Raw genomic sequence first — 13,030 nt, 5'->3', positions numbered from 1 at the left:
AGCACACCTTCGATGAGTACCTGCGGTGGCTTCACAGGTCTACGAGGACACATATCAAGCCTCCGTACACTGAAGTGGCGATTGACAGAGGACTCGGAGGAAGATGTCATCGAAGATGTGTACGACGTTACCACTAGGGAGGACACACAGCTACAGAGAGCCCCGCTTCAAAGATACGTGGTAAGATACTTGAATGGTACAATTTGTTATCCTTTTGGTATTAAGTATGTGTACTAAAACTGTCCAACCGCGTTTCTAGTACCCAGGCTACACAATTGGCAAGGCAGTCCAATGAAGCAAGCATTCCGGCTTCACGAGTCTAGAGGGCAGGGGCCAGGCGTTCTCGCGGCTTTTGTGGAGGTAAACATAAACTTGTCCGTTTCGAAAATATGTCTTTATTGTATATGTGTTTGGCTAATGAACTAACTTTAACGTCTATTTATGCAGAAGGTGAAGAAGAGCTGCAGGAAGCTAGCTCAGAAGTTGAGCTGCATGGACACTCCTTATGAGGAACCGCCACTCCCCAGCGCGATCGGGTGGCACGTCTTCAGCCTCTTTGAGGACACCAGCCGGCTCTTCTCAGCCGATGACGTAGGGTGCCACTTCCGCGGTGCGTACACCACCACATCATAGCGCTGGGAAGGACCCTGCAACCGAGGACGAGGAGGAGGACGATGACGACGACGACGAACCCCCGGGCTTCCGCGGACAGCACGGCCAGTGGGACGAATGGCCGCAGCACGAGATCAGCATATGTCAGCTAGGTGGTGCCCCATTTGGCACCCAAGGAGCCTCACAGGTACTAACAAAGATAGTTTGTTTCAATACGTAGGCTCCATGAACTAACGATCATAAAGAATTATAAGTAATCGTGCGTATCATATACCTGCAGGGTACGAGCCGTACGCACCGTCGACGCGACCATACCGACGTTGGCTACACTCCCAATGTGTTGCCAACAAATCCGAAGAGACAGAGGCGTCCGAGGGATCCTTACACTCATGGGTCTTAGTTTGTTTAGGTCAAACAAATATTGGCATCCGAAACTTGCGGGGTTATTTGGTTATGTTATGTCAAACTTATGTCAAAACAATGAATATGTTATGTGGCAGCTTGTCAACTTGCTTCTTATTCGTTTCGTTGAGTCACGGCAGCACTACCAGCGAGATTAAGTACCCTGCGTTCGGGAACCGGCAATCCCGGCGTATCTGGACACCGGTGGCAATTTTTTGTAATTGATTAGTTAAAATGGTGCATAACCGTATTATGAAAGACGAAAAACTAATCATTGGCTTATTAAATTCTCTATTCGGCCATGAAAAAAACTCAACAAAATACGGGCGCGACACGTTTCGATTCTACCATCCAGGTAGCCCGGGCCGGCGGCGGGCGCAGCGGCCAGGTGGTGTGGCTGCTCGTGTGGTATGTTTGGTCCAGCCGCGCCACGCAACAGGGCGCTGCACTGCCGCGCCAGGGTCGGTGGCGCGGCAGGACCCGCCACGTCAGCGGCCCCCCGGCCACCCCACGCCACGTCAGCCCTCTACCACGCCACCATGCATGGCGCGGCACAGGCATTTGGTCGCGCCAGGGCAATAGGCGCGGCTAAAAGTGTTAGTTTTAAAAAAACCGACAGTGTTAGATTTAAAATTATATTTAAAAAAAATGTTAAAATTAAAAAAACGGCTCACGTTCCTAGAAGACACCGCACATGCCCCCTCCATGCCCACTGCCATGTCTTGCTGTTTGGGACAAATTTTGTTTAAATTTACTCAAATTTGATTTGTTTGACCGGTCAACTGGAGTGAATACCGGTCCAAAATTTTCAAATTTCGTCTATTACGGTGGCCTCCAAAATTTTTGCATAAATGAATCCTAGAACCTGGTGACGACTCACAGCGCAGTTCCACCATAATAAATCCCTCTATTTGAAAACTAGTCATCCGCCCCAAAGCCCCCAGCAGACCTCTTTCTCCCCCGGCTTGCTCCTACTCGCGCCAGCGCCACTGCTGCACACGTCGCTGTTGACATCAGAGCTGACGCAAATGGTGAGGGGGCTACCCTTCAGCTCCCTCTTCTACACCACTAACTCAGCCCAGGACACCCCGCCACCGTCACCGCCGACAGCCGCTCCACCGGCATGGATGTGGCCCTCTTGCAAGAACCCAAGGACGACGACCCAGTACTTTCGGACCCCATCCGCCACCGCCAAGACCATCACATCCCTCTTCCTGGACTCCGGGGAGTCGTCCTTCGCCAACTCCTCCGCGCGGACGACGCACCACGCCGACGACTGCGCGTCCGAGAGCCAGTCCACCGAGTCGGAGGCTTCTGCGGCGGCCGACGACATCGCGGACGCCATCGTCCGGGGACTCCGCTCCGACGACCGCCTCCTCTTCGAGCCTCACGGGCCCTCCAGCTCCATCCTCGAGAGGAAGCCTCCGGCGCGTCCTGCCCTGCGTTCGCGAGCCGCCGCCTCCGCCAAGGCCGAGGCGGCCGCGGCGGCGACGTCCTCGTCCTTCGGCGACAGCGTGGCGGTGGCGTTCGACTCCACCGACCCGTACCACGACTTCCGGGCTGCCATGGAGGAGATGGTGGCCGCGCACGGCATGGGCGACTGGGAGTGGCTCGAGAGGATGCTGGCATGGTACCTCGGCGCCAATGGCAGGCACACCCACCCCGCCATCGTCACCGCGTTTGTCGACCTCGTCGTCACCATGGCCGCGGCCTCCGCCTCCGCCTGCGCCTGCGCCTGCAGCTCCTCCGGCGTCTCTTCTTTCACATTCGCCAGCAGTAGCGAGCCGGCCGAGAGCAGCAGCGCCGGCGGCCATTTCTCCTTCGGTCTAAGGTAAATCAAACCAGCCGGCCGGACGCCTGTGGCTTGCATTGTCTCAGTAGCTTCGGCATGTGTATCATGCAGGTACTCGTGTACCAGCAACCGTCTGTGTGAGCGAGTGTTCGTTTTTTTTTTCTTTGTGTGTGTTTGGTGAACTTTAGTAGTACCTGATCCAGGTTGATTATTTTAGAGTCTGTCTACGCAACGACCCAGTGCTGGGCACTCGATTTTTCTCTCATTCACTGTTCATCTTCCTCCTCGCCTCGCCGGACTTGCAGAAAAAGAGGGGGAGGCTAGATTTGTTGTAGAAATCGAATCCAGTGCTGTGCGCCCAACCGAGTATTGTTTAGCCTTTGTCTTATCTGGGAAACAACCGAGTATTGTTTAGCCTGTCTTATTCTAAGGTGTCGTAGTAGTCCATGATTAAGTCATGGATAATGCCTAAACAGGCTTGGTCCACGGTTCGTCGTGGCTTGTTCCGGTGTCCTTGGTAGATTGATCGATCAGCAGACAGCTACTAGTACATTTGCAGCGAGCCACGTACCTGTAGCTGAGGTAACTACCGGTACGTACGTATACAACTTGCCGACCCAACCCCTAACAGGCTAACAATGACAACGATGAGGTCGACGTGACGCCGGTACCTTCACAGAGATGCGCCACGGGAGAAGAATATACACCTCTTATCGCGCGCATTTTTGAGCCTGCACTGCATCGACCAGGCGCGGCGGACGTACCCGGGCTGGCGGGCGGGCGGCGAATGAACAGCTCCGCGTACACAGAAGGGGACGGGGGTGCGCGCGCCGAGTCCGTGATCTGTACTGTATGGGATCGGAGAACAGGGACGCCGGCCGGCCTTATCGGCGGGACGCCGCGGGATCTAGCGATTTTGGCCGCGGGGCGCCGGTTGGACACTGGCTGCCTGCCTGGGAGGCCATGGCCATGCATGGTTGGTCCCCGGGCGTGCACGTGCCGCCGAGATCGATCGGCAATTCGGCATCGGCGGAACAGGAGAACGTACAAGTCGAGCGTTCGCGGCAGGGCCTCGGTCGACGTTGATGCGACAGCGAAGCCGCGCCCGCGCAGCCCCAGCCACGGGCTGGCTGGCCGCTGGCGACCTGGCGTACGCGCACGGCCCAGTTGGAGTCCGCCGGCGCGTAGCTCGCTCGCGACGCTAGCTATGCGCACTGCTGAGCCGGCCGCAGGTACGGTGCTCTTTTATGGGTTTGTGTTGGTTACTATTCCTACAGTCTGTTTGGTTCTCCGGACGTGGTGGCCCGTCGGTTTCGTGACGGACGAGTTCATTCCGAGATTTAAGCTACGATGCATGGTAACTGCTTGATGCCGGACGAGTTCATCCTGTGCCGCAATCCAAACGACTCCGTAGGCTCCAGAATGGGTCCGTGATGCAATCCAAACACTCCGCTAGTTCCTAGGCTCGTGACGGCGCGGAATCAAGCACGACACGTAGTTCTCGCGCTAGCTAATCTCTTGAGATTGGATGAATCTACTACGGCTCGATTGGCTTATATGTGCTGCCACGCCGAGGACCACAGCAGGCGATCCAGACGAAGACGACGAACCAGTAGTGGGTAACCGTTGCAAACCGCCTGGTACGTCGCCCTAGCCTGCTGAGTTTTCAGGTCAAGTGATCGCGTTTGACGGCCGGTAGTTCTTGTCTTGAGGATGCATACATAGGGCGGCTGCTAATATCTGCATGACTGCATGGCGCAGAGACGGGGTCCCACCGTGTGGCAGCTGGCCGGTCTTGTCCCGGCGCCCTTAAATAGTTTGAGAGCTCGATTGTTTGGAAATGGCGGCACCACATCCACAGTGCAACCCGATCTTTGGCGCACCCGTGGACGGTGGACCATGTGTTTTGATGATAATATAGCACTCCGTAGGCCCACTTGTTCGTTTCCAGGCAGTGCCACTTCACTGACCGTGTAGGGAGCATGGTATAGGGACACTGCAACTGAAAAGTTTGCATTGCATGCTGCACGCTACTAGACAGGCATGTTTTTTTGAGAATTACTAGACAGCAGGCATGTTGTGTGCAAGTATACGAATAATATACCTCCACTCCTACGAATCGTGGAATGTATTAAGCCGCGTTTGATTCCAATACAAATCCAATTATGACCTAAACATTATTCCCTCTATTCCAAAATAATTGTTATTCTCATTTCCGAGAAGTCAAATATTTTTAATTTTGACCAAATATATATAAGAAAATGTTAATATTTATGGTGCATAATTAGATGAACAGTTTTGAATACATTTTCACAATAAACTTATTTGAAGATATAAATGTTGCTAATATTTTTTATAAACATAGTCAAGGTTGATGAAGTTTGACCAATACGCATCTCATAACGACACTTACTTTAGGACGGAGGGAGTATAGCTTAATCCACGAGCTGTTGTCTCCCTCCAGGTCTTTATAACTTTGTGTCTGTTAAAAGCTCTAACCTACCCACAAATAGACCGTAAAAATCCTTACGATGTTTGTTTGGTACAACTCAACTTCATTAGTGAATCAACTTTTGTTAACTTTGGCTCCAAAAGCAGCTTCACCTGTAGAGCTGAATCTGTTTTCTTAAACGTTTGGTAAAACAACTTCTCAGGGAAGATAGCAGAGAGGGCTAGTAGAAGCTAATATTTTTAGCTTCATCCAACTTCACCGGGGAACTGTGCCTGTGAGAGGAGCTGGAAAACAGCTTTTAGAGAGAAGTAGTCTCATCAGAGTCTGTTTGTACTTAAAATAGCTTTGTGAAGCTAGGACAGAAGTCCTAGCAATCGGCCCTTATAGTAACTAAATATTCCTTTTGAAGCCCTACGTTGATTCCATGAGATATGCTAGAAAAAAAATCATAGTATCGGGGCGAAAAGTGTTCAACTAGTAAATATTTGTCGTTTTACCATACGTTGTGATCGGATGTGGCCTAGCACTCAATGACACAGGGTTTATACTGGTTCAGGCAACGTGCCCTACGTCCAATTTGAGTCGGTCGGTGACTTTATTCCTGAGCCTAGGTACTCGAAGTTTGTTGTGGGGTTATAAACGAGTGGGAATAAGATGGGGGTATCAGAGCTCCGGTCGGACTCTGGACCGAAGGGCCGAGAGTGACAGGAGCTCCTACGTGCGCTAAGTATTGAAACGTATGCTCTGTGTAGCTTTAGAATGTCTAAAGCTAGTAGAGAGTGAGTCGGAATGATCCGTGTGTTGTCTGTTGTTCGTCGAATCGAATCTTTTTTTGGGAGAGGGCGCATCCCTTTTTATAGATGAAGGGGACGACCTTACAAGTGAGAGAGAGTGAGTGTGTGCTACCTAGTCTTGTTGACCACGCCGTCGGTACGAGATAGTTTGTCGGCGCCTACAATACTGTTGACGCCTTGATGCATGTGGTTGGTTCCATCGTGTTCTTCTGGTATGGCAAATGTCAGCGCCTACCATACTGTAGGACAAATGTCGGCGCCCACAACATTGTTCGTGTCCTAACATGTCTGCAAGGTTGCAAAGCACCCTTCTGGCATGGCCTGATAGTACTGTCCTGCAGGTGTGCAGGGTACGGTCCTTGGTATTGCGGTTGACTTATGCGCCTTACCTTATCTACTCTGCCTGATTTCTCAGGTCCTCACCGAGCTGGTGTCCCCGTTCGGTCATTCTCAGTCAGCTCCGACCGCGCTGGTCAGAGAAAAAGCCGTAGGTAGAGGTTTGGTGTGTTCTTGGTCGGTAACACGGGTTGGAGTCGGAAGCGAGCGTTGCCCCTCCTTGGCCAGGCCTTCCAGTCGGAGAGGCAGGTCGGAGTCAGAAGCGAGCGTCGCCCTCCTTGGCCAGGCCTTCCGGTCGGAGAGGCGGGTCGGAGTCGGAGACTGGATCATTCTTCCGACCTGTCGTTAGGTATCTGGGCCGGCCCAGAAGTTGCGCGTCGTCCGCAACGTCATCTGCCGGGCTGAGCTTTTTGCTGGGAAGCAGGCCCATTAGGGACCCCGGGTTTATGAACCCAACACATAGGATATTAGCAAATAAAATAGGTAGAATCTAATTATCATTGATAACAATAAATTATTAACCACTGTAAAAGAGCTCGAGAAATATATAGATCTATTATATCTTAAAAATATTGTTAACCACCAACGCCAATATGAATAATATAAATTAAGTAACCCCTAGATCTATATCTCAATTGCTGACCTATGCCGTTATAATAAAAAAATAATTTAACTTAACCTCCTAAATCTTCATAATAATTATGCACCTATGTCATTATGAAAAACGACATTGTACAAAGAAACTACATAAATCTGCATCTACATTTCCTACCTTTGCTATTGTTAAAAATTATTAGCTCAAGTAACCTCTTAACCTGCATCTAAATACATAAATGCGTCATTACAAAAATCCTAAAATACCCTTACATTTGATTCCTATAATTATCATTGCTTTCATTAATGATTAAAAAATAATTGAAGGTATATATATCAGATTTTTAGAAAGTATAGCTCACGTTAAGATTTCAACTTAATATATGTCAAACATCCATCAATAAATCACTTAATACTTGCCCCTACATGGGTGGAGTTTATACAAAGTACATAGGTTTCTACTAGGAATGGACCTGGACAACAACTCAATGAATTATTTCACTTTTTCCGTAGTTTGAGATGCAGGAGAGAGGCTCGAGCGGATCGGACGAGCCCTACATACCCCCATCCGCCGCAATGTTGGATCTGTCATTCTATCCATGGATCTCAAAGCAGACGAAGTTGAAAACTAATTCCTGCTTATTAAAACAATCGATTTACATGTTAAATAGAGCGGCATTCTCTCTTTTGCTTATTGTAAAGGCAATTCGTTGGGTGGTGATCTATTGATCAGGCAGCGTACGTTCAGTTCCAAAACAGACACAGTTTGGAGCCGTCAAAAGAAGTACAGACCGGCCGGCACACGTACAATAACCGGGCAGTACGTACGGGCCCGGCACGGCAAGTCGTGTCGTGTGATCGTCGTGTCCCTGTACGGGCTCGGCCCGGTACAAATAAAGCGTGGGTCGGCGACCGGGATATGGGGACAGATCGTGCACTGTGCCGGTGGTGCCCGTGGCCAAAGCCCTGCTTGCCTGCTCACTACCGACGGTCAGTCTGTTCGCTTGTTAACTTTTAGTTCGGGCTTATCAGTTGTGGTACAGTATTTTTCTCTCACAACGAATTAGTATTAGCTGAGCTTATCAGCTCAGCGAACAGGCTGGATGTTGTCAGTAACGGTCTGGGCGGAGCAAAAGCAAATCAGAGCAGATGTGCTTGCCTCTTGAGTAACTGAGTATAAGGTTTTGTGAAATGAGGTATAAATATAGTGAAAATTTAGCTTTTATCACTGTTTTTTATTTATTTTTCTGTGGGTGCGGGTATCGTTTTCCTCTTTTGAGGTGTTGGCACGATTGCCTCATGTATTTGTAGCTCGACCTTCGGATGTAATGCGCATGTACTCGTCCGTTCTTCCGGTGTTGTTTGCTGTGGGCCGGAGACGGCTCAGACGGGGTTGAAGCTCGGTAGTTCCCCTCGTCTGCCGGTTCAAACAGCGAAATATTCTGCTAGCTTAAGATGGGTACCTGTCTAGTTGCATATGATTGACTAGCTAGTATGCTTCAATCGAACGCATTGAAAGTTGGTTAGGCCAGACCGAAAATATTCATGTTCCGCGCGTGAGGCGTCCGAGCTTCGCACGAGTCGTCCAAAATTCAGATCCGATTCAGCAGCGAGTCCTCACGCGCTGTCACGCACTTCTTTCGTCCCCCGTTCCATGTGCGTGGGCTCACCATTTGTCGCTCTCCAGGCCCCATGTCGAATTTTAGACCCTAGCGAGGAACACAAAATGCGACCTACTTTTTCAGAAAATACAAATAACTAAAGTGTATTTATATGTCACATTGTAGAATATATGAATGCTTTTTAATATTAGGAAGGGGGAAATATGTGGTGGCACTACTGCAGAATAGACAACCAATATAGGACTATCACCGCAGGTTATGTTGTAGCTGATAGTAATTACCGTTCACTGCCGAGTCATAAGCCTAGAATCCACACAACGATTGGGGATCCTTTCAAACGGACAGTGAAGATAGATATTATTGCTAGTTTAAGCTACAAACTAGTAGTGAAATGTCATAGCCGGTTAGAGCCACAAATCAATAGTGATAGGCCGGATATCACTATCGCTAAATTAACCACCAGGGGAGTATTACATTGACAACTCGAAAATCATCACAAGGATGGAAGACCCCGACCCACCTCCTGACCCGCTCCTCCCCTTCCTCGTCCTCCCCTCGCCGGAACCATCCCAGCCCAGATCCGCCCCATCCGCTGCCTCCCTCAGCCATCAAACACCAGATCCACTCACCCCAGCGCTCGATCTTCGCATTGATGGGGCGCAGTCCGTGCCGCATTCAAGTTCTGGCGGACTCGAAGCAGCTGCAGCCAAAACAACAGTAGCTGGCGTCCTCACCCAGAGGGGCACCACAGGGTCCCAATCTCCTTCTGGCAAGCGCAACTGTGATCGACAGCGAGCTTCAGGCGCAGTGTAGGGTGTTGCTGCCCGATTTGGCAGAAGATTTGAACAAGATCAGGATTCAGCGACCAAGCTCCGATGCAGATGGAGGCAGACCCGCCATCAATCCTCTGGCCACCTCTGCCAGCGAGAAACCAGAAGACGCAACCGCTGAAGATAAAGAGAAGCGCACCCTGGAAGATGTGGAGATTGAAGGCCACCTCTTATCGGGGGGCCACCACCGTCGCCCCGGCTGTTTGGCCGAGGGGCCTAGATCGGGCGCGCCCCAGCCTCCCCCGTCACTAGGGCCGGACTCCGCTGTCGCCGTGGCCAAAGAGCGCCCCACCTCCTCTGACGGTCTTGGCGACCCTAGCACGGCCCCCGTAGGATTCGACTCTATAGCCTCCTACTTGTCGTCACCGTCACCGACGGTTGGCGTCCAGGCCTCGGTGGCCCCTGCCTCCTACGACGATGACACCGGCTACCATAGCGCTGGCGAGGGAGGATCTGCCTCCGCGGCGTCCAGATCTAGGGCTCCCCATCCGCTGCAGGCTCCCTCAACACTAGAGACACCGCCGTCGCTGGGTGCCACCCCCTCCGAGCCCAAACCCATCTCCATGCCCGTCATGGTTGGAGGGTTGGTGGACGAGACGCTGGTCGTCGTCGAGGACGTCCTGGATGACAAGGACGATGAGGAGGATGCGGCACACTCAGGCAGGCCCTCGCCGTCCTCCCTCTCTGCGTATGTCCCCCCCCCCCTTCTTCCTTGCCCGTCGGGTACCTAGTAGGAGTAAGTTCTAGCTTTGGGAGAAAGACCCCGGTGCGGGTAGCTCTGACGATGAACTCGCTTCCTCTACCACACGCTCGTTGTACCTGGATGCTTCTCGCAAGGTTCTCCAAGCCATGCCTTCACCGCCAGAAGGGGCTCTGGTCACGGCGCAGAGCGTAGTGGAGGGAACCCATCCGGTGCCTGCATAGGGGAAGCGGTGCCATCGGCGTAGGACAGCTGCCCTAACGGCCGTGGGACACGAGTGCCCACGCAGCGTCGCCTTGTGTGGCAGAACTGCCCAAAATAACACACCTTGGGAGGCGCTTGTCTTTCACTAGACACTAAGCACCCCGAAAGCAAGCTACATCGGACGGTTTCGTCGAGCACATCCCAAGGGAGAACTCGAACAAGCCACGTTTTTCCTCCAGTATCCAATAATGAGAACGAGTTTACAATACTTAGTCTATTTCATACATCAAGAGTTCTTAGAAATATATTATTACAATACCAAGTTCAGAGTGTGAAATTTAAACAGTGGAACTAAAATAAACTACTCCTCAAGGATATAAGGATCTGTCTGTGCCCACCAGAAGAATCTTCCACTCAACAGCTACTCCTTAAGCTGCACCTGCAACAGGGGTAAATAAACCTTGAGTACGCAATATACTCGCAAGACTTACCAGACTAGTGGGAATAACTTCCCGACTCTAAAGGATATGATAAGCTTTAGGGTTTGTTGGGTTTTCTTTTTACGAAAAGCCTTACTAGTAGTGAATCCTTATGGATGTTCTTATTAGCGGTCATGATTAGTTCATTTATCTAGCCATTCTATGTAAGCACATGTTCTACTTTCAAGCAAGAGTTGAGCAATCAGATCCAATTCACCATCTTTCATCTTTCAGTTCTTACTACGGTGCTAGATCATAGACAAACCGTACCATGTTATATGGCGATTCGTGAATCAATGTAGCCTAGCGGGGTACCCCGAAACACACGCCCTGCTTGTACCCCAGGCACAAGCAGGACCAACTCACCACTCTCCTATCAAAGGGTCCAAATGCCCGTCCAAACTAGGACTCCAAGCCCCCACTCCTGAGTCCCGGACTCAGTGTGGTGCTTAGACCTCCACTATCCCAATCTCCAATCAGTCGGCCTAGAAAGAGCCAGGACCCACGATAAGAATCTAATGCAATGACTAGTCCTTAACCGACACGGATAGGGAAAACAGTGTAACCAAGCTATGCCCTGTTGGCCGTGGGATACAACCTCTTACACCCACTAATAGACGTACCATATCCCTACATGGTCACCATTTCGTTTCACCATTTTATCATGAGTGTGATAATAACAATCACCTATTGTGAGTAACGGTAGGTTACTCACGCTACAGATAACCTAAGCATAGCAGCTACTCGACCTATGCTAGTAGGACTCTTGGGTAGGTATATCTATGCATGTAGTTTCAATATAAATCCTATAACATAAATGCACATCACATATATATATCCAGTGATCATTTAAAATAAGGGTTATGTACCGGGGCTTGCCTTGGGCAGGCGCGGTGTTAGCTCAGTCAGTCAGTGGCGGCTTTGGGGCCTCCTCCTGCATAAGGATCTTCTCCTCATACTCCTCGATCACCTCATCGAACTCATGATCTCCGATGGTCATGATCTCCGCCAACTCATTCTCTACATGTATGCGATGATGATGCAACACTTAGTATTTTAGCAGCAGCAGCACCTAAATTAAGAATACATAAGGTAAACTACTAAGCTAGCTCTAATGACTAAGATACTAAGCTAACTATCATCTTCATCAAGTAAAATGTTGGGTTCAACTAACAAACATCTAGCTTTACAAATGAAGGATATATCTTTATTTATACTAATGATTTAATGTATATTTGAAACAAAGAGCATTTAACTACCCTTATGTTAAGTCTATTCTAAAGCTACAAAAATTACAATCAGCACATAATAATACCATGAAGCTACTGTAGAATTTTCAAAGCTACAGCTATCATTATATTGCCACAAAAATTCCTACAATATTTAACCTAATAATATTAAGCACTCTCAAATGATTTAATAGTTCTTAGTAACAACAAATATACATATCAACAAAATACACCAACAAATAGAGCATAATTTTAGGAACTAACAAAATTAGTTTCACAATTTTTAGATACCTACATGATTTTATATGATTTACCACGAATAAGAAAAGCTATTTCTATTCTATTCTCCACGAATAAGATATTTCTATTCTCCACGAATAAGATAAACTCAATTCGGCCCAATGCGGCCCACGCGGTGCAACGTGTGCGCGCAGCAGCCCACAGCGAGGAAGCTCGTGCACCGGCACTATTGCAAAAACACCCCTAGACTATGAGCAAAATAGCCCATAGTCCATGTTACTATTTCTATAGAGAGCGACTTTACAACGGAACCCTCAGATCTTTCTCCTCTTTTCAACGGCAAGGTCCTCAGCCATCCCTGCGTGTGGGGGGTACGACCCCAGATACCTAAGGTAGACCACATGGGTTGCGCCCCTAGGGTGGCCCAGCCCACAAGACGAAGCCTTACGGGGCACGACGCTGCTCGGTGCATCCCGTAAGACATCGGGAAGATATCCTGAAGATACTACAAGATCGGTTAGGATACGTATGATCCCATGATTCCTGTAATATGTGATTACTTTCTGGTTATCTCCTAGATCTAACCGACTTGTAACTCTGCCCCCTAAACTATATAAGGTAGGTAGGGACCCCCTCCAAACGCACGTAATATCATACGATAGCCAATACAATCCAACAGACCACAGGAGTAGAGTATTACATCATACTGATGGCCTAAACCTGTCTAACTCATGTGTCTCTATT

General features: G+C 49.6%; 1 protein-coding gene across 1 annotated transcript; it reads left to right on the top strand.

The window, feature by feature from the left end:
• Positions 1-1,975: 1,975 nt before the first annotated feature.
• LOC136514819 (transcription repressor OFP13-like) lies at positions 1,976-3,022 on the top strand. The gene has a single exon (XM_066508522.1). The coding sequence runs from the start codon at positions 2,043-2,045 to the stop codon at positions 2,847-2,849; it is 807 nt and encodes a 268-aa protein (XP_066364619.1). The 5' UTR covers positions 1,976-2,042; the 3' UTR covers positions 2,850-3,022.
• Positions 3,023-13,030: the final 10,008 nt, after the last annotated feature.

Source organism: Miscanthus floridulus, chromosome 17, assembly GCF_019320115.1.
Source record: "Miscanthus floridulus cultivar M001 chromosome 17, ASM1932011v1, whole genome shotgun sequence".
Lineage (NCBI taxonomy): Eukaryota > Viridiplantae > Streptophyta > Magnoliopsida > Poales > Poaceae > Miscanthus > Miscanthus floridulus.
This window is presented reverse-complemented; position numbering and strand designations above follow the sequence as displayed.